This window comes from Microcaecilia unicolor, chromosome 3, assembly GCF_901765095.1.
Source record: "Microcaecilia unicolor chromosome 3, aMicUni1.1, whole genome shotgun sequence".
Classification (NCBI taxonomy): Eukaryota; Metazoa; Chordata; class Amphibia; order Gymnophiona; family Siphonopidae; genus Microcaecilia; species Microcaecilia unicolor.
In genome coordinates, this window is record NC_044033.1 from 36524493 (window position 1) to 36549923 (window position 25431).

The following is a 25431-nucleotide window of genomic DNA, read 5'->3' on the forward strand; positions in this document are numbered from 1 at the left end:
TACAACAGCTCCAGAGACCTGTATACTGCTGCAATGGACCTGAGTATGGCATTTGAGGATGGTATAGAGGCTGGCAAAAAAGTATTTTTAAACTTGTTTTTTATGGTGGGAGGGGGTTAGTGACCACTTGAGGAGAAAGGGGAGGTCATCCCCGATTCCCTCCGGTGGCCATCTGGTCAGTTGGGGCACCTTTTTGAGGCTTGGTCATGAAAACAATGGACCAAGTAAAGTCGGCCAAGTGCTCGTCAGGGACGCCCTTCTTTTTTCTATTATCGGCCGAGGACGACCATCTCCTAATCACGCCCCAGTCCCGCCTTCACTACCCTGCCGACACGCCCCCGTGAACTTTGGTCGTCCCCGCGATGGAAAGTAGTCGAGGGTGTCAAAAAATCGGCTTTCGATTATGCCGATTTGGACGACTTTGCAAGAAGGACGCCCATCTCCCGATTTGTGTCGAAATATGGGTGCCCTTCTCTTTCGAAAATAAGCTTGATAGGCATCTATCTGTTTTATAATGTAGGCCAAAAAGAGGTACCTCCTCCACCTCCAAAACATAGAATTACTCTCTAAAAACTGTGACAGGAATAAGCTGATGGTTAGTGCAGTGGCCTGAGACCTGGGGGAACCAGGTTTGATTTCCACTGCAGCTTCCTGTGACTCTGGGCAAGCCACTTAACTCCCTATTGCTCTAGATACAAAATAAGTATTTGCACGTAATATGTAAACTGCTTTGATTGTAACCACAAAAAGGCAGCATTTCAAATCCCATCCCCTTTCCATTTCCCTTTAATGCAGTTTAGCAAATAGGCCCTTATAGTAAGCTATTTGCTCTCCCCTTCCCCTAAAAAAAAAACAGAATGGGGAAAAAGCCTTAGCGAATGTTAATAGTGAGAATCTGCTACAGTAATACCAACAGAGAAATAAGGTACAGATGCATTTATTAGACTAATGAATCTTTAAGATAAAAGCTATTATGTTCACTCTCAAGCAATTTTCATTTTTACCATTTGTTATCAAACAAAATCAAGTGTACACTCTAATAAGATTCATTTCATTGATCATAAAAACTAATGGCATTCAATAAAAAAGGAAAATTTGTTATCCTAGTAAACATAGTATCTTTGCCTTACAAGTTATTTGGGACTCTATTTACAAAGGCGGGCGCTAACCGTGTAGACGCCCATAGGAATATTATAGGCATCTACACACGCCTTTGTAAACAGGTCCCGTTGTTTCTTGAAAGCAAATTGTGTACTCTTTAATTGTTTCATCTTTCCATTTTCAACAGACATGTACAGTACATATCTCTCACTATGTAAAGTAATGATCTAACAAAGATGGCTGGTGTTTTTTCTCTTCCTTCCATAATGAAGGGGACAGAAAAATCAGAACCTGGAAAAACTGGGTTCTGATTTTATGATATGATAATGTTCAGTGAGAAATTAGTTTTGGGCCTTTTTAACTGTCATACGTTAACCAGTTAACACATGTTCTTGGATACTAATGTACATTACTTTGAGTTAAGTACATGTTTAGTGAGTAGACCCCCATTGAGAATAATGGGGTTTGCATTATTTAACTTAAGTTGCATTAACGTGCATTAACTACTTAATACACGTTAGCAAAATGAGGCCCTTTATTTGTTGCTCATCAACCTGTAATGGGGTAACAGTTTGTCAATATTTAGAATCCAAATATTAAATTTCTACATCTACATTTTCATTCAGAAATGTGATGGGCTTCAAAAAAAAATATTAGTTTAATGAAAATTCTCTTTACTGATTCACAGTTGAAACCATTTTGCTGCCTCTGCAAGGTAAAAAATATAGCCTTGTATTTCAGGTCAAATGATTCAAGGGTACTAATGTATAAACAGAACCAGCACTGTTTTTCGGATTTGGCAAATAATTGCCGTTCCTCATATGAGAGTTCTGAACAGATGAAGACGTTTCCGTGCGGCAGATCTGGGCTTGCATTTCACAGCAACCAAACTTGCTCATCAAGATGAAAAAATCTCTGCGGAAAGTCTTCGTAAAAATTGCGTACAGGAAGGGATTAGCACACGAATTGATTGGGTAGAATAAAACCAGAAGAATCTTTGACTTTGATACTGTGATAAGAGGAACCTTGAGTGATGCTGAAATGGCAAAGAAGGATATTGGAGCCATGCAGAGAAAATCGGTAAAGATCAGTATAGCCATGCGCTTGGCGATTTTCGTGTCACTGCTTGAAGAGACTACGTCAGGATTCCTAACAGTAAGGTATATTCGGATGTAGCAGGAACAGATGACTAAAAAGGCACAGACATTCGATACCAAAATAAATATGATATAACCCTGAGACAATGGCGTTTCGATATCCATAGGCAAGCAGATGCTAACTTTCATATAACTGCTGATTCCAAGGATGGGAAGAAGAGCCATAGTGAAAGAAAAAACCCATCCAATTATCATGATAATTGTTGCATGCCAAAAGCGAACTTTGCGATCTAACTGCATTGCATATGTGATGGTGTGCCATCTTTCCAGGGTGATCACAGTCAGGGTGTAGACGGAGAGTTCACTTGCAAATACTGTGAAGAATCCTGCAGCATCACATCCTGCTCCAGTCTGCCAGTCTATTGCAGAGTTGTAGTATTCACCTTTGGTCTGAATATCCACAGCTGCAATGACCAGTAGATAGATGCCCATGCACAGGTCGGCAAATGCAAGATTGCACATTAAAAATCGGGGAACAGTTAATTTATACTGACTACTTATTAAAATAATCAGGACGGTGATGTTTCCAGTGATGGCTAGGATATTAATAAACCATATAAGGACTCTGAGAATATTGTATCCCATGATGTCTTCGCATGGATTAAATGCATCGGGCTCAGGAGAGCAAGTCACATCTTGTGCTTTATTGCAGAAGAAATAGTCAGGGTGAAATCCATCGCCATTGTCTGCCCAGTCGATATAGTCTTCATAGTCTGAAACGTAATCTTCACTTGCAGCTCTTTTCTGTATCCTCTCCACGGGGTTTTCATTAGAGGCTTGGTTTTCAAAAGATTTGCTACATATAGGATGTATTTCTGCACTAAAAAGAGGAAAACAAGAGTATTTAGAAAAAAAAAGCGCATTGTCGATGAAAATAGTGGAAAAGTATTGAAGAAAATACTTGTTGGAAATAGTGATCTCTATTGTGGGAATTCCTACGACATAACATTCTCTAATAAAGTCTTTAATCCTGCATGTTTGTGGTAATTTCTGAACAGACTTGTGTGGTCTTCTTTTCAGTCATCCCTTTGAAAGGTCTCACCATCTACAAAGACTTTTGGAAAACTAATAGTAATTGTGCACTCTTTCTTTGTGCTTTAAGGGGTCCTTTTACTAAGGTGCGCTGAAAAATGGGCTATGCTAGTGTGGGCACGTGCAGATCCATTTTTCAGCGCACCTGTAAAAAAAGGCCTTTTTTGAATTTTTGTCAAAAATGGACATGCAGCAAAATAAAAATTGGCGCGCATCCATTTTGGGTCTGAGACCTTACCACTAGCCATTGACTTAGCGGTAAGTCCTCTCACGTTAACAGTGCGGTAATCGCCTACGGGAGTCAAGTCGGAGTTACCGCCTGATTTTCGCCGCAAACCAGAAAATAAAATATATTTTCTGATGCGCGTAGCGGATGTGCGCCAAAAATGAAATTACCACACAGGCCACGCGGTAGCTGGGCGGTAACTGCAAATTAACTCACATTGGGCGTGCGTAGGTGCCTACGCGGCTTAGTAAAAGGGCCTCTAAGATTTTACCACTGAATCACATATTACCTTGACTTTAATTGCAGTAACATCATAACTTTCAACTTCTGTAAGCAGCACCTAAAGTGCTAGTTTATTTCATTTTCTCAGGGTTTCTAAGATGGTGTTTTAAAACAACCTTTACGCTCTAGTCTGCAGATATTTAACTCTCGTTACTAAACTCACACTATGTACAAACAATTCTGCATTGACCATAAGTCTGGAATTGCTATTTCTAGACTGTTTTCCAATATCTTGCTGAGACTAATTAAAGGCAACATATGCAGTACTTAATATGTGGAGGAGTGGCCTAGTAGTTAGGGTGGTGGACTTTGGTCCTGGGGAACTGAGGAACTGAATTCCATTCCCACCTCAGGCACAGGCAGCTCCTTGTGACTCTGGGCAAATCACTTAACCCTCCATTGCCCCATGTAAGCCGCATTGAACCTGCCATGAGTGGGAAAGTACGGGGTACAAATCTAACAAAAATTAAATTAAAGGCACATATTAATGAACTGCAAAAGATGCATGGGTTTATATAGATGGTAAAAATACATGCAAATCATGTCACAGAAAATAAATTAAACCTGACAGTTTTTTTCATTAAGGTGTTTGTAATGCATCTGTAATTTTTTTTTTACATATATACATTTTTGCTGTAAGTAATGAGATATTTTCATAATTCACATCCTAGTGCATTATTAGTAAAGAGTTTGCATTATAGAGATAACTGTAGAAAGTTGCACACCAATTTTTTATCGCTCCATCGGTGCATGCTGAAGGTCAGTTCTATAACAAGATATTAGTGCCAAGATTTTGTTATAGGATACTAGTGCAGGCCACCATTGATATGCCAAAAATGGAACATCAGGCTTCCCATAGACATGGTGTAATCATTAGCACATTAGTGCAGTGTGTGTGTGTGTCTGTGTGTGGGGGGGGGGGGGGGGGTACGTATCTTACAGGATGTCACTTGGTGGTCCCCCAACCATTCTCCACCCGTGGAATGCTCCCTAGCACACGTACGCCAAACCAGTTACATGCAACTTTATAGAATGGTGCATAGTGCACTTCTATGCATAACCGCCAATTTTCTCGGCAGTAATGCAGGAATGTGGCACGTAACTGTAAGGTGCCAATGTATAGGACTGCCTCCTACACCTACTGTTACCAAAGTTACTCATACTAAAAATAATTTAGGGGGCCAGATTCTAGAAATGGCACTCAAAAGTTGGCGCTAGGTGCAATTCTGTAAAGGGTGCACACCCTTTATAAAATTAAACATAGGGGTCCTTTTACTAAGCTGCGGGAAAAAGGGCACTGTGGTAGCCGCAGGGGCAATTTCCCATGTGCCAGGGCCCTTTATAACACAGCAGGTAAAAAGCCCCCCCCCCCCCCAAATGGCCATACAGTAGGAAAATCCTTATTGCGTGGCCAAGCAGTGGGTAGCACTTACCGCCACCCATTGAGGTGGCAGTAAGAGCTCCCATGGTAAACCGGTGGTAACCAGGCAGTGTGCAGCGATTCCCAATAACCGCCGGGTTAGCGCCACGCTACAGAAAAAAAAATGTTTCCGGAGCATTGGAAATGGCGTGCGCTCCAGCCAGAACTACCATCAGCAGCCGCGTTGGGCCAGCAGTAGTACCGATTTAGCATGCGGTAAGCCTGAATTGGGCTTACTGCCACTTTGTAAAAAGGGCCCCTGAGAGCCCTAACTTTGAGCACCAGACTTACTCCTGCTGTAACCTGGTGTAAGTGCTAGCACCGAAGTTGGACGCTCTGATCCATTATTCCGTAACAACGTGCAGAATTGTTTGGAATGCCCCTGACACACCTATGTCCCTCCCATAGCCCTGCCCCTTTTGAGTTGCATGGTATGGAATTCGGGTGCCATGCATTACAGAATAAATCAATTTACTAGGGCTCTATAAATAAAATAATGCAGAGGAATAGATAAATCCTTGAATCCCAGCATATAATCTTTTCTCTAGGCACAATAATCGCCATTTATTCAATATAACTCACATATCTTTAAACTAATGAAAAATAAGTGAATATAAACCTTCAGAAGCAGTGTACATTTCACTTGTCAACTGCTATAAATATAGCAGAAAAACTCATCATTGGTCCACAAATTTTTTAAAAACATTTTTCCATCATTTTATAATCTTCTTCTGGACGTCCATAGCATTCAATATTTATATATTCAAAACTCCATTATACAAAAATAAAATTCAGCACTTAACTTTCCACAGTGAATCCATCTGGAAAGTTGAGGGGTCCGTTTACAAAAGCACGCTGAAAAATGGCTTGTGTTAGTGTAGGTGCGGGTTTTGGGTGCGCACCGATCCATTTTTTACCGCGCCTGTAAAAAAGGTCTATTTTTTTGCTGAAAATGGACATGCGGCAAAGTCAAAATTGCCACGCGTCCATTTTGGGTCTGAGATCTTACCACCAGCCATTGACCTAGTGGTAAAGAATCCAGACGGTAATGACCTACGCACATCAAATGACACTTGGCGCGCATTTATTCCGCGTGCCAGAAAATAAAAAATATTTTTCAGACACACGTAGCGGACGCATGCCAAAATTGAAATTACCGCAAGGGCCACGTGGTAACCGGGCGGCAACTCCAATTTGGTGCGGATTCAGCGCACGTATGCGCCTACGCGGCTTAGTAAAAGGGCTCCTCAGTGCTGAATTTCATTTTTGTATAATGGAGTTTTGAATATATAAGTATTGAATGCTATGGAAGTCCAGAAGAGTTGAAGATTATAAAAGAAAGGAAAAAGGTTTTTAAAAATGTGTGGACCAATGACGAGTGAAAGCGTTCTTTTGCTATCTTTATAGCAGTTGACAAGTGAAATGTACGCTGTTTCTGAAAGTCCATATTCACTTATTTTTCATTAGTTTAAAGGTCTGTGAGTTACATTGAATACATGGTGATTATTGTGCCTGAAGAAAAGATTTTTTATTTATTTATTGCATTTGTGACCCACATTTTCCCACCTTATGGCAGGTTCAATGTGGCTTAAATATTGCTAAAAAGGCGGTTACAAAATTTAGATTTGTAGAAGTCTAGTACATAATACAGAAGTACAATAAACGCTTAGGTTGAATATATTAGCACATTGTGAGAGAGGTTAATATTATTGTTTTTCATTTCTGAACTTTTCGTGATGTATGTTGGCCAGATTCTAAATATGGCGCTTAAAAATATCCCCACTGAAAAGATTTCTGTCTAAGCATATTCTATAAGTGGCACCTATATAGTAGAGGAGTGGCCTAGTGGTTAGAGCACCAGTCTTGCCATCCAGAGGTGGCCGGTTCAAATCCTGCTGCTGCTCCTTGTGATCTTGGGCAAGTCACTTAACCCTCCATTGCCTCAGGTACAAACTTAGAGCCCTCCTGGGACAGAAAAATATCCAATGTAACTCACCTTGAGCTACTAATGAAAAGGGTATGAGCAAAATCCAGATAAATATATAGAATACAGTTAGTTGATATCCCAGCACCTGAAAGTACATGTGTCCATTTACATCTATAAAAGCATGGTGTAAATTCCAGCATGTAGATTTAGGCATACTGGGCTATATTCTATAGCTATGCGTACAAATTTCAGAACACCCATTTCTCTGCCCTTAACCATGCCCATTTTTGTCTGCGCACATTAGAAGTTAGGTGCAGTGCATTACAGAATACGCTTAGTGAGTTGTGCGTGTAAATTCTAATTATTGCCAATTAGCACTCATTATTGATTGTTAGGTGCTGTTATCAATGCTGATTGGCTTGTTAAGTCAATTAAGTTACGTGCATTGTTATGGAATATGCCTATATTTCAGCGCAGAATGCTAGGCGTGTTATATAGAATCCGGGGTTTATGCTGGGATTAAAGTTCAAGAATTGTAGACTAGCATGGAGCCAGATGCACACACAAATCGTAATTGGTGCCAATTAACATCAATAATTGGCTCGTTAAGGGTTCGTTAGCCAATTAAGTTGCACATGCATCTCAGGATCATGCTCAGATTTAGGTGCCTAAATCTGGGTGCCATGTATAGAATCAGGGGTTTGGTGTGTATTTGCCTAGGATGACATTAACATGCTTTAGTACACTGGACACTAGGTATCATTTAGCTCATTGACTAAACTTTTTAATCGCACAATCGATTGCGATTAGTTTTTTAAATCATGTGATTAATTGCATGATCCAAGTGTAAAATAACTGTAAGATGTACACGTGGAGGGGGCATAATCGTAAGGAGCGCCCAAGTTTTCCTGAGGGCGTCCTCGCAGGATGTCCCGGCGAAGGGGCGGAGAAACCTGTATTATCAAAACAAGATGGGCGTCCATCTTCGTTTCGATAGTACAGTCGGGGATGCCCAAATCTTGACATTTAGGTTGTCCCTAGAGATGGTCGTCCTTAGACTTGGTCGTTTCTGATTTTCGGCGATAATGGAAACTAAGGACACCCATCTCAGAAACGACCAAATGCAAGCCCTTTGGTCATGGGAGGAGCCAGCATTCGTAGTGCACAGGCCCCCCTGACATGCCAGGACACCAGCTGGGCACCCTAGGGGGCACTGCAGTGGACTTAATAAATTGCTCCCAGGTACAAAGACCCCTTACCTTGTGTGCTGAGCCCCCCAAAACCCACTCCCCACAACTGTACACCACTACCATAGCCCTTATAGGTAAAGGGGGGAGCACGAACATGTGGGTACAGTGGGTTTCTGGTGGGTTTTGAAGGGCTCACATTTACCAACACAAGTGTAACAGGTAGGGGGAGGGATAGGCCTGGGTCCGCCTGCCTGAAGTGCACTACACCCACTAAAACTGCTCCAGGGACCTGCATACTGCTGTCATGGAGCTGGGTATGATATTTGAGGCTGGCATAGATGCTGGCAAAAAATATTTGTAAAATTTTTTTTGAGGGTGGGAGGGGGTTAGTGACCACTGGGGGAGTAAGGGGAGGTCATCCCAGATTCCCTCCGGTGGTCATCTGGTCAGCAGGGGCACCTTTTTTGTGGTTTGGCCGTAAGAAAAAAAGGACCAGGTAAAGTCGTTCAAGTGTTCGTCAGGGACGCCCTTTTTTTCCATTATGAGTCGAGGACGCCCATGTGTTAGGCACGCCCAGGTCCCGCCCTCGCTACACCTCTGACACGCCCCCGGGAACTTTGGTCGTCCCCGCAATGGAAAGTAGTTGGGGACGCCCAAAATCGGCTTTCCATTTTAAAGATTTGGGCGACCCTTTGAGAAGGATGTCCATCTTCCGATTCGTGTCGAAAGATGGGTGCCCTCTTTCGAAAATAAGCCTGATAGTTTACATTTTTTATTGATCCTAAACATTCAGCCAATAACTTTGATTCCATGTCCTCCCATCTACCTTGCTTTCCCTCCCCTGGCACTATCTCTTCCCTTCCCTCCATCAATGATTACCATTTTCCCTTCTCTTTTTTCTCCCCTCTCTTCTATGGGCACCATCTCCCTTCTTTGTTTCTTCCATCCCCTATTTCTAGGATTTGTCTCCTTCCCCTTGAGGTCCCCATCTTTCTTTCTCTCTCTGTTCCTTTTTCTCCTGGCACCTCTTTTTACTTCTCTGGCACATCTCTCTCCCCCTCTAGCCCCATTACCCTGAATCACTTGCTCTTCAATTTCTTCTGCCGTGGTCCCCTCCTCCCCCGCATCTCTGGCTTTTTCCTGTTTCTTCTGAGGCAGCTGCCCCTCCACCTCGCATCTCTGGCTCTTCTCCTTTCTCCCACTGTCGCCCCCTCCTTCCTCGAATCTCTCACTCTTCTCTTTCTGCTGTCGCTGCCACCCCTCCCCCACATCGCTCACTTTTCACCTCTTTCTTCCTGCCCACTATCCCCTCCTCCCCTCATTTCTGGCTGTTCTCTTTCTACTGCCGCTGTCCACTCCCCCCCTGTGTAGGCCCCCGCCCCTTCCCCCCCCTTGGTGTAGCGAACTCTTCTTACTCTCCAGCAGCCCCCACTCCTCTGCAACTCCATCTCCCTGCTCCTCACAGCCACTGCAGTGAAAGCATACTGATGTGTCCAGGGTTGCCAGGTGGAAAATTTTTTTCCCACCCAAACCAGCCTAAATCTAGCCCAAAACACGCCCAAACTCAAACCCCACCCCTGACACCCCCACCCCCGCGTCATCACCCGCCCCCACCGTCATCAACCCCGCCCCCGCTGTCATCAACCCCGCCCCCGCCGTCATCGGCCCCGCCTCCCCCGTCATCGGCCACGCCCAGAACGTCACTAACTCCGCCCAAAACGTCACTAACCCCGCCCCCCACGGCCGAAAAAACCGCCAAAAAAACCGCCCAAAAGACAAAAAAGAAGCCCAAAAAACCGCAACCCGCCGCGGGCAAAAATTTCCTGTGGCGGGTTGCGGAAAACCGCCCAATTGGCACCTGGCAACACTGGATGTGTCGCCGGTGCCGAAGCCTCTCTGTAACAGGATGTTCCGCCTCTTCTGACAGAAATTCCTGTTTCAGAGAGAGGCTTGAAGCCGATGACACGCAGCGTGCTTTGTGTGCAGTGGCCTTGAGAAGCAGAAAGGAGGAGCTGAAGAGGAGAGGAGGGTGCCAGAGAAGAAGTGCAGGCAGAGCAATGCTGGATGTTTACAGGTGGGGTGGGGGGGGGGGGAGAAAGCTGTTAACTCGCATTAAAAAGTTTAACACGAGTTAAACATTTTATGCGTTAAATGTACAGCCCTAGTTAAAGCCATTTCTTATATTTCACCTAGTCATCAAATGATTCATAATACTTTTATTATCTAGTCTACCAGCTGAATTAAAATGTCAAAAAATTATGCTTTACCTCCAACAAAATTAAAATAAAATAATTAATAATAACAAAAAAGCAAAAAAAAAAAAGATGTAAAAAAGGATCCGCTCACCTCTTTCTTTTCTGGTTTGCAAAAGCACAACAGTGACTAGGATAGGTGAGGTGAGCATCAATCAACTCGGAAAACTTGTCCAGCAAAGGTAGCTTTTTTAAATTGTAGGCTGACATGGCTTTTAGCTTCTTAATGTTTTCTAGCCCGTAGTTTGGCAAAACACTGATTCTTGTTCTTGAAATATCCCTTTAAGAAGAAATAAAATGCCCTCTGTAGAAAAGCAAATTAAACACAAATGGACCAATTTGATGAAGTTTTATATTCCTCCACAATCATAAAATTCCTCTCCTTGTTTTTAAATCTTTGATACAGAGAGTGTTCACTTGAGATCAATACATTAGGTAACGCAATCAGAGCTGAGCAATTACTGCTACAACTTGTTACTGAAATTGAATTTCAAAATTCAATACTTAAGTGGCAATTCAAGGTAGTAAGGGGAAAAATTTGGACATTGTAATGTAGTGTTCTTGTAATCTGCCTTTCAATTTGTTGTACTAAGAAGGGAGATAGTTTTTATTACTTAAAAACATAAGAGTTTCTATTGTTATTAAAATGTCCATATGCAGTATAGTCCTTATTTAACTTTCTGGGGTTTTGGACCAGTTTTTTTATGTTTTAGATACCGCCTTTCTGTGGGTACAACCAAAGTGGTTTCCTTATATTATATACAGGTACTTCTGTCCACGGCTTTTTTTGAGGGGGTACTTGGGGGTACTGAGTACTGGCACCTTTTCCATTGTCTAATAAAATTGACCCATGGACCCCAAGTTTTAATGAAAGAGCTCAGGCCCTACACACCAATTCTGCCTTGTCATAGATTCTGTGACTGGTTGCAGGGGGCCTGGCTATTGTGGGATGGGTCCCTCAGTGATCACCCCATCCCTGAAGGGTGTACTAGCATTTGAGTACTGGTACCTTTTTTGCTAGAAACAACGCGCTGCTTCTGTCCCTAGTGGGCTCACAATCTACCCTTCCCCCATATACTAAGCTGGACTATCGGCTGCTGTGCGCTAATGCCGACACAGTCCATTCACCTTGAATAGGCTGTGTCAGTATTGCCGCATGGCAGCCGCTATGGGCCCTGTTTACTAAGCCGCGCTGTAGGCACGTTAGCATTTTTAGCGCCTTCTGAAAAATTAGCATGCGCTAATGTTAGAGACACCCATATATTCCTATGGATGTCCTTAGCATTAGCACAAGCTAATTTTAGCGCACACTAAAAATGCTAGTGCACCTTAGTAAACAGGGTCCTAAGGACCCCTTTTACCAAGCTGTGGCAAAAGGGGGCCTGGGCTGGCGTCGGCACGTGTTTTGACGCATGCCAAGGCCCCCCTTTTACCGCAGCTGGGAAAAGGGTAGGTCTTTCTTTTCTGAAGGAAATGACCATGTGGCAGGTAAAGCACTTGTGGCACAACCATTGGGGGGGGGGGGGGGAGCCCTTATCGCTACTCATTGAGGTGGCAGTAAGGGCATCAAATGCTAACCCGGCGGAAACCGGGCAGTGCATGGCAGTGCCTGATTACCGCTGGGTACACCCCAGCGCTACAAAAATAAATAATTTTTGTAGAGCTGGATATGACGGCATGCTGGGGGTGGGAAGTACTGCGGGGCTGCTGCGGTAACCCAGCGGTACTTTCTGTTTAGTGAGCGGTAAGCAATTTTGATTTTGACGCATGTCCAGGTGCGCTGAAAAATGATTCTGCGTGTGCCCAAAAGCGTGCCTTTGTAAAAGGACCCCATAAATTTTAGAAATGCCCGCACCCTGCCCATGGCTACACCCCCTTTTCAACTATGCAACTTAAAATTTACGTGCACCATGTTACACAATATGCTTAGCGAGTTGTGCACATAAATCTTAATGTCTATAATTGCATGATTACATCCCAGTTAACAGCGCTGATCAGCTAACCAATTAAGTTACACGCATTGTTATAGAATACACGTCGATTTCTGTGCGGACATTAAGGTGCCATATATAGAGGCATATTTTCAAAGCACTTAGCCTTCCAAAGTTCCATAGAAACCTATGGAACTTAGCCTCCCAAAGTGCTTTGAAAATATGCCTCATAGAATCCCAGGATAAGAGCTATTCTATAAAGATCGCTCAGCCAGAGTGCCCTTTCTAAAATTTTTCCCAGCGCCTACTTTTCAGTGCCGTTTACTGATTCTGGCCCATAATGCCATGGTGGAGTTGGGGGCAGAGTGAGGACAGAATGACTAGCTATATGTAAAACTAAGCAAGTTATTTTAGGACTGTTAAAAAGAAATTTTAAACTAAACCACGTGGAGAGGCATAATCGAATGGGGCCGGCCATCTATAAGGGCGGCCATCTCTAACACCAGCCCTGTCAAGCGGCGTACCCAACTGCATTATTGAAACAAGATGGCCGGCCATCTTTTGTTTCGATAATACGGTCGGGGCCGGCCAAATCTCAATATTTGGCCTGCCCTTAGAGATCCCCGGCGTTAGAGATGGCCGCCATTGGTTCTCACCGATAATGGAAACTAATGGCGGCTATCTCAAACCCGGCAAAATCCAATGCATTTGGTCATGGGGAGAAGCCAGCATTTGTAGTGCACTGGTCCCCCTCACATGCCAGGACACCAACCGGGGGCACTGCAGTGGACTTCAGAAAAAGCTCCCAGGTGCATAGCTCCCTTACCTTGTGTGCAGAGCCCCCCAAAACCCACTCCCCACAACTGTACACCACTACCATAGCCCTTACAGCTCAAGGGGGCACCTAGATGTGGGTACAGTGGGTTTGTGGTGGGTTTTGGAGGGCTCCCACCACAAGTGTAACAGGTGGGGGGGGGGGGGGGGTGACCCTGGGTCCGCCTGCCTGAAGTACACTGTAGTACCTGCTAAAAACTGCTCCAGGGACCTGCATACTGCTGTCAGGCAGCTGGGTATGATATTTGAGGCTGGCATAGAGGCTGGCAAAAAATGTTTTTAATTTTTTTTGGGGGGTGGGAGGGGGTTGGTGACCACTGGGACAGTAAGGGAAGGTCATCCCCGATTCCCTTCGGTGGTCATCTGGTCATTTAGGGCACATTTTTGAGGCTTGGTCGTGAACATACCGATTTGGCCAGCCGTAGGAGAAGGCCAGCCTTCTCCCAATTTGTGACGGAAGATGGCCGGCCTTCTCCTTCGAAAATAAGCAGGATAATTATATATATAGTGGCTGAATATTGCTGCTCTATCTATAGCCAATAGTGGAGTCCACATTTGATGTATACTCAGAACTAGTTATCCATATAGGTCCAGATTCTGGAAATGGCATCTTAAATATAGACGTATCCACAAAAATGGCTTAGCATTATTTTATAAACCATGCCTAAAGCTAGGCACAATTTATAGAATAGCGAATAGGGACAGGAAACACGTATATATTTAGGCAGGGCTTTTTTTGAGGGGGTACTGAGTACTGGTACCGTTTCCATTGTCTGCTAAAATTGACCCATGGTCCCCAAGTTTTAATGAAAGATCTCAGGCTCTACACATCAATTCTGCCTTGTCATAGCTTCTGTGACTGGTTGCAGGGAGCCTGGCTATTGTGGGATGGGACTCTCGGTGATCACCCCATTCCTGAAGGGTGGCCTGGCATTTGAGTACTGGCACCTTTTTCGCTAGAAAATATGCACTGCATTTAGGTGTGGCCATTTACGCCACTGAAAATCTGGTGTAAATACCTATCTAAATGTAGGCATTTCCCCCAAAATCTAGACCCACATCCATAGATTTGAGTAACACTCCTGACACTCCTTCTATGGCCGGGCCCCCTTTCAGCTATGTGAGTTAGAATTTATCTGTACCTCTTTTTAAAATATGCCTAAAAAGAATCACGTGGAAATCCCAATTATTGCCAATTAGTGATGATGATTGGTTGTTATCAGCCAATTATTATCACTGATTGGCTCAGGTCTCAAATTGCACATGTAAATTGGGCATGCACTCACTGTGTGGAAATGTAAAATTTTGCCACAATTTAGTAAAAGTGCCTCTTACCAGTCGATATTCAGCCAGAGGCAGTACGAGATTTTTTAAACAGTGACCACCATGGGCTGAATTAGATGCAGATATTTAGTGTCAATACCTATGAGGGTATTGGATTCTGTGCCAGTTTGGGCCATAGCCAGAATGCAGGCGGCCAGGTAAGATATTCAGTCTACTGTCCAGTTAGCTAACCCCCCCCCCCCCCCCCCCCACATAATCCATATCTCCCACCCGACCATCTCCTGAACATTGGCCAGCCCCCCAATCAGATTTCCCTCTCTCCAAACCCCCACCCAATCTCAGACCCCCTCCCCACCACCACTACTCCCCCCTCACCTCTCTGTAGGCCTTCCTGGGCCTACCATTCAAATCAATGGTAGGGGTCATCAGGGTAGGAATGATCCCCACTTGCTCCTGCCGTCACAGGTCCTAAGTCAAAATGGCTGCTGGGATCTCTACCAGAAATATTGCGGTAGTGAATATGGCATATGCCTGCATAACTTCCAGTTCCTCCCTTACTCCACCCCCGAACCCAGGCTCTACCCAGACTTGACATCAGTGGTGTCCAGAAATATTCAGTGGCACTGTCCACTTAACTGCTGCTGAATATCTACAGTCTGCCCCCAGAGTATGATTTAAGCAATATCAACCTCTTAGGGCTAGATTCTATATATGGCACCTAAAAAATCGGCGCTAACCCTCCCCGCCCCACATAAGTGGAATTCTATAAGCCGCGCAAAAATTCTGCTTGGTTTATAGAATTAACGCTTAAGAGCAGAGGTCGCACGTAAATTTAGGTGCCTCCATTTGAACCAAGAATGTGGTGCAAATGCCCATGCCTAAATTTACGCATACAGCACCGTTATTTTACAATTACGCGTGTAACTCAAAAACCACACCCCATCCCGCCCCAAAATGCCCAGGACCCTCCCATTTCCATGCCCCCTTTTTTGCTCCTAGCGTAAATTTTAGGTGCAGATCTCGTGCCTAACTGTGGCCCCCTTTTATCAAGCTGTGCTAGTGGTCCTCAGCGGCAATGCCTACGGAGCCCGTTCAAAGTGAATGGGCTTTGTCAGCATTACTACACTGGCAGCCACTAATACGGCTTGATAAAAGGGGGCCTTTATGCAGGTAAGTCCCAGTTAAATCTAATTAATGCAATAACCTGATTGTTCAAAAGCCAATTATTGGCACTAATTGGCTAATTATTCTATTACATTGTGTACATAGAAACATAGAAACATGACGGCAGATAAAGGCCATATGACCCATCCAGTCTGCCCATTCTCTGTAACCCCTAATTCTTCCTGTTCCTAAGCGATCCCACATGCTTATCCCATGCCTTTTTAAATTCTGGAACAGTCCTAGACTCCACCACTTCCACCACCGGGAGGCCATTCCACGCCTCCACCACCCTTTCTGTGAAATAGTACTTCCTTAGGTTACTCATAAGCCTATCCTTCTTAACTTTGTCATGTGCCCCCTCATTCCAGAGCTCTCCTTCATTTGAAAAAGGCTCTCTTCCTGTACATAAATGCCCTTGAGATATTTAAACGTTTCTATCATGTCTCCTCTCTCCCTCCTCTCTTCCAGCTTATACATGTTGAGGTTCATAAGCCTGTCCCTGTAAGTTTTGCATTCAAGACCGCTTACTAATTTCGTAGCCGTCCTCTGGACCGACTCCATCCTGTTTATATCTTTCCGTAGGTGCGGTCTCCAGAACTGCACACAGTACTCCAAATGAGGCCTCACCAGAGACTTATACAACGGCACTATCACCTCCTTTTTCCTGCTGGTCATGCCTCTCGTTATGCACCTAAGCATCCTTCTGACTTTGGCCGTTGCTTTTTCTACTTGTTTGAAAGCTTTAAGCTTGTCAGACACAATCATCCTCAAGTCCTGCTCTTCCTTCACACACTGAAGCACTACACCCCCTATACTGTACTGTTCCCTCGGAATTTTGCGACCCAAGTGCATGACCCTGCATTTTTTGGGATTAAACCTTAGTTGCCAAATATCGGTCCATTCCTCTAGCTTCGCTAGGTCCTTCCTCATGTCATTCACACCCTCCAGGGTGTCCACCCTATTGCAGAGTTTAGTATCATCCGCAAAGAGATAAACCTTACCAGACAGCCCTTCCACAATATCGCTCGCAAAGATGTTAAAAAGAGCCGGCCCTAGGACCGATCCCTGCGGTACTCCACTGATGACATCCTTTTCTTCAGAGCAAGCTCCATTTACCACCACCCTCTGTCTCCTACCATTCAACCAATTTTTTACCCAATTAGTTACTCTAGGTCCCACACCGAGGGCACTCAATTTATTTATCAGTCGCCTGTGCGGAACCGTGTCAAAGGCTTTGCTGAAATCCAAGTATACCACATCAAGCGCCCCTCCCACATCCAACTGTTTGGTCACCCATTCGAAAAAGACAGTCAGATTCATCTGACATGACCTTCCACTAGTGAAGCCATGCTGCCTCGGGTCCCGCATTCCATTTTGTTAAAGAAATCTCACAATCCTCCTCTTTAGAAGTGTTTCCATTAACTTACTCACCACCGAGGTCAGACTGACATAAATCAGGAATGTGCCTAAATTTGTGTGTATAATTTGTGGTGACTTTTAGAGAATGAGGTGGTTAATGTTCTTAACAGCATTAAAGAAGTGTTAGGAAGTGCTGGTACTTACAATATAACAGGTCCAATAACTCCTTGAAAAACATTATCAGGCAGTTTTGCCAGTTTTTGATTATCACTGAGATTTCTGGAGGAGTAAACAAGAAGATATAATAACCACTTTGTAAACAATGCTGTTAAAGTGTCTAGTAGTCATAGATCGAAAAAGTACTTAATAATGAAAACAATTACAGTTCATTCAGGTGGGTGCCGTTGAATGCATGATTCTCTATTTCTTCAATTCCATTTTTATTTAATCTTCTGCAAAAACAAATAAATAAGTTACATAATTACACACACAAATATGTATAATATTTCTTATATATATTATACCAAAACTGGAGGTCTAAATTTGGAAAGAGTATAAATAGAAAAGAAAAAAAAAACAATGACCACCATACTATATAAAAGGTAAGAGGGCATGGAGGAGTAGCCTAATGGTTAGTGCAGTGGGCTTTGATCCTTGTAACCTGGGTTCAACTCTTTGTGACTTTGGGCAAGTCACTTAACCCCCCAATGCCCCAGGTACTGAAAAACCCCTTAGACTGTGAGCCCTCTAGGGACAGAGAAAGTACCTGTGTACAGCACTGTGTACATCTAGTACCACTAGAGAAATGATTAGTAGTAGTATTAAGTGGGCTTGATAAAGTTAACCATTTTGGATAGCTAGGTTATGGCTCTTGTATTATATATGTTCATAATGCCATCTGGGAGAGCCTTCCAGGCATCCACTACCCTTACCGGTCAAAGTTTGTGGCTCTGTGTCAGAAGTATATCCAAATAGTAAGGGGGTGTATTGTGGGCATATTTGGGGTTGGACTAGGGGGGGGGCCTAAAATCAAGGCACCCAACAGCGATTACTGAATGGGAAGAAATGTCCAAGCCTAAAAAGCAAGACGTCCTAAGTTAGACCTGTTTCAGTCAAGCCCAGGGTACAGAAAGGTGTTCTGGTTGAGCATGTGGCCACTGGAGGGATTAAGGCATGACACCTCCCTAATCCCCCAGTGGCTGCTGTCCCTCTCCCTCTCTCTTAAAAGTGAAACTGAAATAGGATACCAGGCTCCAGGACAGCTTCAGGTATTATGAGCATTCTTAGCAAAGCAGGAAGCAAATCTGAGGAGCAGCTTAGTGGTTTGTATAGTGCAGGGCCACTTGGGGGGGGGGGGGGGGGGAGGGCAAAATTCCCCAGGCATGGCCTCCAAGGGGGGCCCGGCACAGGGACCCAGGCTCTGTCTCTCTCCTGCTCCTATCGTGAACTGGTCCTGGCACACTGGAGAGACTGGAGAGACAGAATGTGGTGCTTCCACCAATGGCCAATCTAGGTCACAAGTACCTGGCAGAATCACAAATAGCTGCAAGATTCCATGCTACCAATCCCAGGGTAAGAAGCAGTGGCTTCCCTCATGTCGATGTCAATAGTAGACTATGGACTTTCTTTCGAAACATCAAAATAATTAGAAGTTAAACGAGTACTTAATGGTAAAGAATTTCAAACTTTAATTGCACAAAAACAGAAAGACTTTTCATGAATGAACTTAGATTTCACACCCTTCATTGACGGAAAAGACAAAATAAGGCAATCGTTATCATGGCTTCTATTAAAGGAACCTAAGAGTTGAAATATAGTTGGAAATCTTTAGGGCACATCCTTATTCAAAGTTTTAAAGGTCACACAGCAGAAAGCCAATGAAGATCTACAAACAAAGGAGTCATATGCTCAAACAGAGGGGAGGAGGAGCCTAGTGGTTAGTGCAGTGGACTTTGATCCTGGGGAAATGGGTTCAATTCCCACTGCAGCGCCTTGTGACTTTGGACAAGTCAATTAACCCTCCATTGACCCTGGTACAAAATAAGTACCTGTATATATGTCAACCGCTTTGAATGTAGTTGCAAAAACCTCAGAAAGGCAGCATATCAAGTCCCATTTCCCTTATATATCAGCTGTGTTTTGAATCAAGCTCTATCCCTACCACCCCTTTCCCCATACCAGCATCTTAACTCTCCTCGGTCACATGTGGACTAGAATTGTGAACTATTACGCTATCCCTTTCTGATCCAATCTGGAAGTAATTACAGTTCCCTAGTAAGCTTGGACTACCACTGAAGAATAAATTCAGAATTTCTTGACTTACGGCAACAATAACTTTTTATTAAAATGTTTTGTCATCTGAAGATTTATAGTACTGTGTTTCAGTACAGTGCCCCCTCGGGTAGAATTTCAGCTCAGCCATTTTCTGAGCAGGCAAAGCAAATGCAGCCTCTTTAACTACAATTGAACGGTACTGTCCTCTAAACCAGACCCATCAAGTCACAAGATTTTAAAGTTTTACGTTTCTTTAAATGTACAACTTAAACATTAACCCCCTCCTATTTACTATGCCACGCTAATGTTGATACAGCTTAGTAAATGGGGGGGGGGGGGGGTTAAAACTGAATCACTATTTCCTGAAGTGTCTTTTTTGGAATAAGGATAGGTTAAGAAGAAGGAAAGGTGCAATTGGGGGCATTATTAATACTTGGAGGCTGGAGTGAAAAAGAGACCAAGGAATATTTAAAATAATTCAAAGCTGAGAGTAAAGAACCCACTACAACATACTTACAATGATATACCTTCAGAACTTAGCCCAATGAAGGAATTTCTTTCCACTCTGCGTATGTTGATGTTATCTTGAATATCTCTGAAATATAAAATTATGCTTTTTGAAAGCTCTCTGATGTATTCTTATACTGATCTTTTAAAAAACTTTATTTACATCATGCATGCGAAATTGGATAAACGCTGAAGAACAGAAAGTCTGTTGATCCGTATGTGAGTGGAAGTTAGACATGTAATACAGGAGAAGATGTATGCGGATTTAAGAAGAGAGATGATAAAATGGGTTCTATATGATTGGCATCTGGAGACCTTGACCTAACCTATAGAACATGGGTTCTCAACCCAATCCCCAGGATACAACAATCTAGGGGCCCTTTTACTAAGCCGCGGTAATTTCATTTTTGGCGCGTGTCCGATACGCGCGTTCGAAAAAATAATTTTTGGACACGAGTATTGGACACGTGCCAAGTGGCATTTGATGAGCATAGGTCATTACCGCCTGGTGAGACCATGTGAGACTTTACCGCTAGGTCAATGGCTGGTGGTGGTAAGGTCTCAGACCCTAAAAGGATGCAAAAATTTAAAAAAGGTATTTTTTGCAGGCACACTGAAAAATGGATCTGCGCGTGCCCAAAACGCACGCCTACACTACCACAGGCCATTTTTCAGCGCACCTTAGTAAAAGGGCCCCGTGGAGGGGCATAATCGAACAGGGTGCCCAAGTTTTCCTGAGGGCGTCCTTGCAGGATGTCCCCGCGAAGGGGCAGGGAAACCTGTATTATCAAAACAAGATGGGCGTCCATCTTTCGTTTCGATAATACGGTCAGGGATGCCCAAATCTCAACATGTTGAGATGGTCGACCTTAAAGATGGTCGTCCCTGGTTTTTGGCAATAATGGAAACCGAGGACGCGAATCTCAAAAACGACCAGATCTAACTCATTCGTAGTCACTGGTCCCCCTGACATGCCAGGACACCAACTGGGCACCCTAGGGGGCACTGCAGGACTAACTGATGTACTCACTGAACGGAAAAAGCCCTTCCCTTACCGATCCCTTAGCGATTCGGAAAGGAACATGCATGAATGAAGGAAATCGCATGCAAATGAGCTGCTCGCTGTTAGCTTATTTGCACACGATTTCCTTCCTAAGGAGGGGAAGCCAGTGCAGAGCATGATATTTCAGGCTGGCAAAAAAAGTTTTTAGAGTTGTTTTTTCAGGGTGGGAGGGGGTTAGTCACCACTGGGGGAGTCAGGGGAGGTCATCCCTGATTCCCTCCTGTGGTCATCTGGTCAGTTCGGGCACCTTTTTGAGGCTTGGTTGTAAGAAAAAATGGACCAAGTAAAGTCGGCCAAGTGCTCGTCAGGGACGTCCTTCTTTTTTCCATTATTGCTCGAGGATGCCCATCTGTTAAGCACGCCCCAGTCCCGCTTTCGCTAAGCCTCCAACACGCCCCCGTGAACTTTGGTCGTCCCCGCGATGGGAAGTAGTTGGGGACGCCCAAAATCGGCTTTCGATTATGCTGATTTGGACGACTCTGAGAGAAGGACGCCCATCTCCCGATTTGTGTCGAAAGATGGGTGCCCTTCTCTTTTGAAAATAAGTATGCTAGTGTGTTAAGCTATCGGCAATGACTATGCATGAGATAAATCCGCACGTACTGCTTCCACTGTATGAAAATCTATCTCATGCATAGTCATTGTGGGTATCCGGAAACCTGACTAGCTGGGTGTTCCTTGAGAACCCTTGCTATAGGCAGTGGCCTACTAAGAGGGGACGGTGGGGGCAGTCCACCCCGGGTGTCAGCGGGTGGGGGGGTGCTCTGCTGGCGAGTCCAGCTCCAGCCATCCGGCAGCTGCGTGGTGCGGCGCCTCGCTTCTGCGCTGCTGTAAAAGAAGAAAATCGCCTCGTCGGCCCTTCCCTTACTCTTTCTGTCCTGCCCTCCAGTAAATAGGACGTTACATCAGAGGGCGGGACAGACAGAGTAAGGGAAGGGCCGACAAGGTGATTTTCTTCTTTTACAGCAGCGCAGAGTCGACGGAGCTGGTAAGACAGATGGGGACTGGGGGCGTGCCGTGTTGCCTGGGTCGGGGGGGGGGGGGGTGCCGTGTTGCCCTGCAGCCGGGGGGGGGGGGGGGGGTGCACACAGCAGTGATCCGCCTCGGGTGGAAGTGAACCACGGAACGCCACTGGCTATAGGGATGTGTGTTTTTGTATTGTTTTGCTTCATGTCAATGAATACTATTTCATTTAATGCACACTAAATAATGCACACTGTTACTAAACAGAAACAAAAAGAAATGCCTATGCACTAAAGTGTGAAGTCATTTTTCAAATGGGGTCTACAAATGAAAAAAAAATGCCAATTTATTTATTTATTTATTTGAATGAATTTATAACTAGTAATACTAAAATTCCAGGTGAGTTATAAAAATACACTTAAGAATCAAAAATAATACATTCAATACATCCAAAAATCCAGTGCCAAACACGGTCATTTTCTATCCAGAAAACATCTATCTTTTTGGTTCGAAAAGCACCCTATTTTAGACGTATTTTGTGCTCAGTGCATCTTTTTTTAAGGGCCATTTTCAAACAATAAATGTTCAAGAGACAAATGCACAAAAACAAGCCATTGGGATGTCTGGGGGCCAACAGTCTTACTAGACTGGCTACACAGACCTTCCAGCAGAGCAGTGGAGCAGCCTAGGGGGCACTGCAGTGAACGATCCCAGGTACACATCATATCATAACCCCCTTATATTAGTACATAAGTACATAAGTAATGCCATACTGGGAAAAGACCCAAGGGTCCATCGAGCCCAGCATCTTGTCCACGACAGCGGCCAATCCAGGCCAAGGGCACCTGGCAAGCTTCCCAAACGTACAAACATTCTATACATGTTATTCCTGGGATTTTGGATTTTTCCAAGTCCGTTTAGTAGCAGTTTATGGACTTGCCCTTTAGGAAACCCTCCAGCAATAGCAAAACACATACTGTACCCAACTGTACACAGCTACAATAGCCCTTCTGCCTACTGGTAACTCCTTTGTGTGGGTTCAGTAGATATTTTGTGTTTTTTTGGGGTGCTCACACTTTCCACCACAGGTGTACCAGTTAGATTGGGATATGGGCTTTGGTCCCCTTCTCTTCAGTCCACTGTACCAACCACTAGGATACTCCAGGGACCTGCTTGCTGCTCTAAGAGGAATGGTCATTATATCTGCAGCTGTGATAAAGCCTGGTATGTACTGTCACTTTTATCTCTTGGGAGGGGGAGAGGTCAGTGACCATTGGGTTATTAAGGAGGAGTTATGCCTTTATCCCTCCAGTGGCCATCTAGTCATTTTGGGCACCTTTTTGGCACTTATTCATTAATGAAATATGCAGTGCGTTTTTTTCTAGCAAAAAAGGTGCCGGTACTCAAATGCTAGGCCACCCTTCAGGGGTGGAGTGATCACTGAGGGATCCACCCCACAATAGCCAGGTCCCCTGCAACCAGTCACAGAACCTATGACAAGGCAGAATTGGTGTGTAGAGCCTGAGCTCTTTCATTAAAACTTGGGGTCCTTGGGTCAATTTTAGCAGACAATGGAAAAGGTGCAAATTGTAAGCCCACCCTAGTCCTGCTCAAAATACGCCTCCAACATGCCCCCTTGAGATTTAGATGAACTGCATAGAAAAAATAGCAATTTGGATGCTTTTGCTTATTTTTTGTGTTTCAAAATTGAACCTCCAAATGTGCTATGATTTGCAAAACAGGAAATTTAAAAAAAACAGTTTAAAACTTCCGTGCCATTTATGTCACAAACCTCACACACATACACAAAACTTACAGTACAACAGACTGGAAACTTCGAATATTGGAAACAGCAGGCACCACTGAAATCCCAGTGTTGGAAATTGACCTAGAAAGAAAATAAAGAACATTATCCCCCCCTGTTTACAAAACCATGCAGCAATGCCGACACAGCCCATTCAAAGTAAATGTAAATGAAATGACAGCAGATAAAGACCTGTACGGTCCATCCAGTCTACCCAACAAGATAAACTCATTTTACATGGTATGTGATACTTTATACCAGAGTTTGATTTGTCCATGCCATTCTCAGGGCACACAGACTGTAGAAGTCTGCCTAGCACTGTTCTTGTACTAAGTTCTGTAACTAACGTTGAAACCCATTAAAATTTACACTCCAGCCCATCCATATCTATTCAGTCATGATCAGGGCATAGCATGGGCGTAGCTAGACCTCTCCGGGAGGGGGGGGCAGAGCCCGAGGTGGGGGGCACTGTTTAGCTGCCCCCCCAGTCCCCGCCTTGCCCAGCTGCCGCAGCCACTTTGGACCCCCTTGCTGATGATCCTCTTGAACCTCCCGCCACCGCCGACCCTCTTGAACCCTCACCACCACCAACCATCCCCCGCCATCGTCCGCCCACCCCGTCGCCGCATCAGGTACCTTGTTTGCTGGCGGGGGTCCCCAAACCGCGCCAGCCGAAGAGTCTTCATTCAACGAAGTTCATTATGTGATCAGCTGTTTCTGACGCCTTACGTCCTGCACCATGCATGTAGCCCTCTGCAGGACATAAGGCGTCAGAAACAGCTGATCACACAACACGAGGTACCTGATGCGGCGGCGGGGTGGGCGGCGACAGTGGGGGAGGGTTGGTGGCGGGAGGGGGTTTCAAGAGGGTCGCCGGCAGGGGGGCCAGGGCCAAATCTACGGGGGCCCAGGCCCCCCAGGCCCCACGTAGTTACGCCACTGGGGCGTAGACCGTAGAAGTTAACCCAGCACCGGTTTTGCTTCCCAATTACTGGTATCAGCACCTAATCTCCGCTAAGATTCTGTGGATCTATTCCTTCTAAACAGGATTCCTTTGTGTTTATCTCACGCATGTTTGAATTCCATTACCGTTTTCATCTCCACCACCTCCCGCGGGAGGGCATTCCACATATCCACCACCCTATCTGTGAAAAAATACTTCCTGACATTACTCCTGAATCTGCCCTCCTTCAACCTCAATTCATGCCCTCTAGTTCTACTGCCTTCTCTGAAGAAGGTTTCTTCGCGGATTAACACCTTTCAAATATTTGATCATCTGTATCATGTCACCCCTGTTTCTCCTTTCCTCCAAAGTATACATGTTCAGGTCAGCAAGTCTCTCTTTGTACAGTATGCAAATCCCATACCATTTTAGTAGCTTTTCTTTGCACCGCTTCCAGTCTTTTTACATCTTTAGCAAGATACGGCCTTTAAAAACTGAACACAATACTCCAAGTGGGCCTCATCAACGACTTGTAGAGAGGCATCAACACCTCCTTTCTTCTGCTGGATATACCCCTCTCTATGCAGCCTAGCAACATTCTGGCCACAGCCGTCGCCTTGTTGCATTGTTTCTTCACTTTCACTGCCTCTACTGCATACAAATCTCTCTCATGAATATTCATTGTGGGTATCCTGAAAACTTGACTGGCTGGGGTGCT

The 25431-nt window shown here is 44.5% G+C and overlaps 1 protein-coding gene across 2 annotated transcripts in view; it reads right to left on the reverse strand.

Annotated features, from left to right (window-relative positions):
- Window positions 1-762: 762 nt before the first annotated feature.
- Window positions 763-25431, reverse strand: part of LOC115465396 (follicle-stimulating hormone receptor-like) — a 355843-nt gene continuing 331174 nt past the window's right edge. The window contains exons 5-10 of one of the 2 annotated variants that reach the window (XM_030195839.1): window positions 23783-23854; window positions 19951-20028; window positions 17543-17611; window positions 17364-17438; window positions 10682-10867; window positions 763-3078 (exon numbers count right to left, since the gene is read on the reverse strand). In XM_030195839.1, coding sequence (XP_030051699.1) covers window positions 1839-3078; window positions 10682-10867; window positions 17364-17438; window positions 17543-17611; window positions 19951-20028; window positions 23783-23854 — 1720 coding nt within the window. In that variant the 3' untranslated portion in view covers window positions 763-1838. The remainder of the gene's footprint in view (window positions 3079-10681; window positions 10868-17363; window positions 17439-17542; window positions 17612-19950; window positions 20029-23782; window positions 23855-25431) is intronic. The other variant, XM_030195840.1, reaches the window with a different exon arrangement.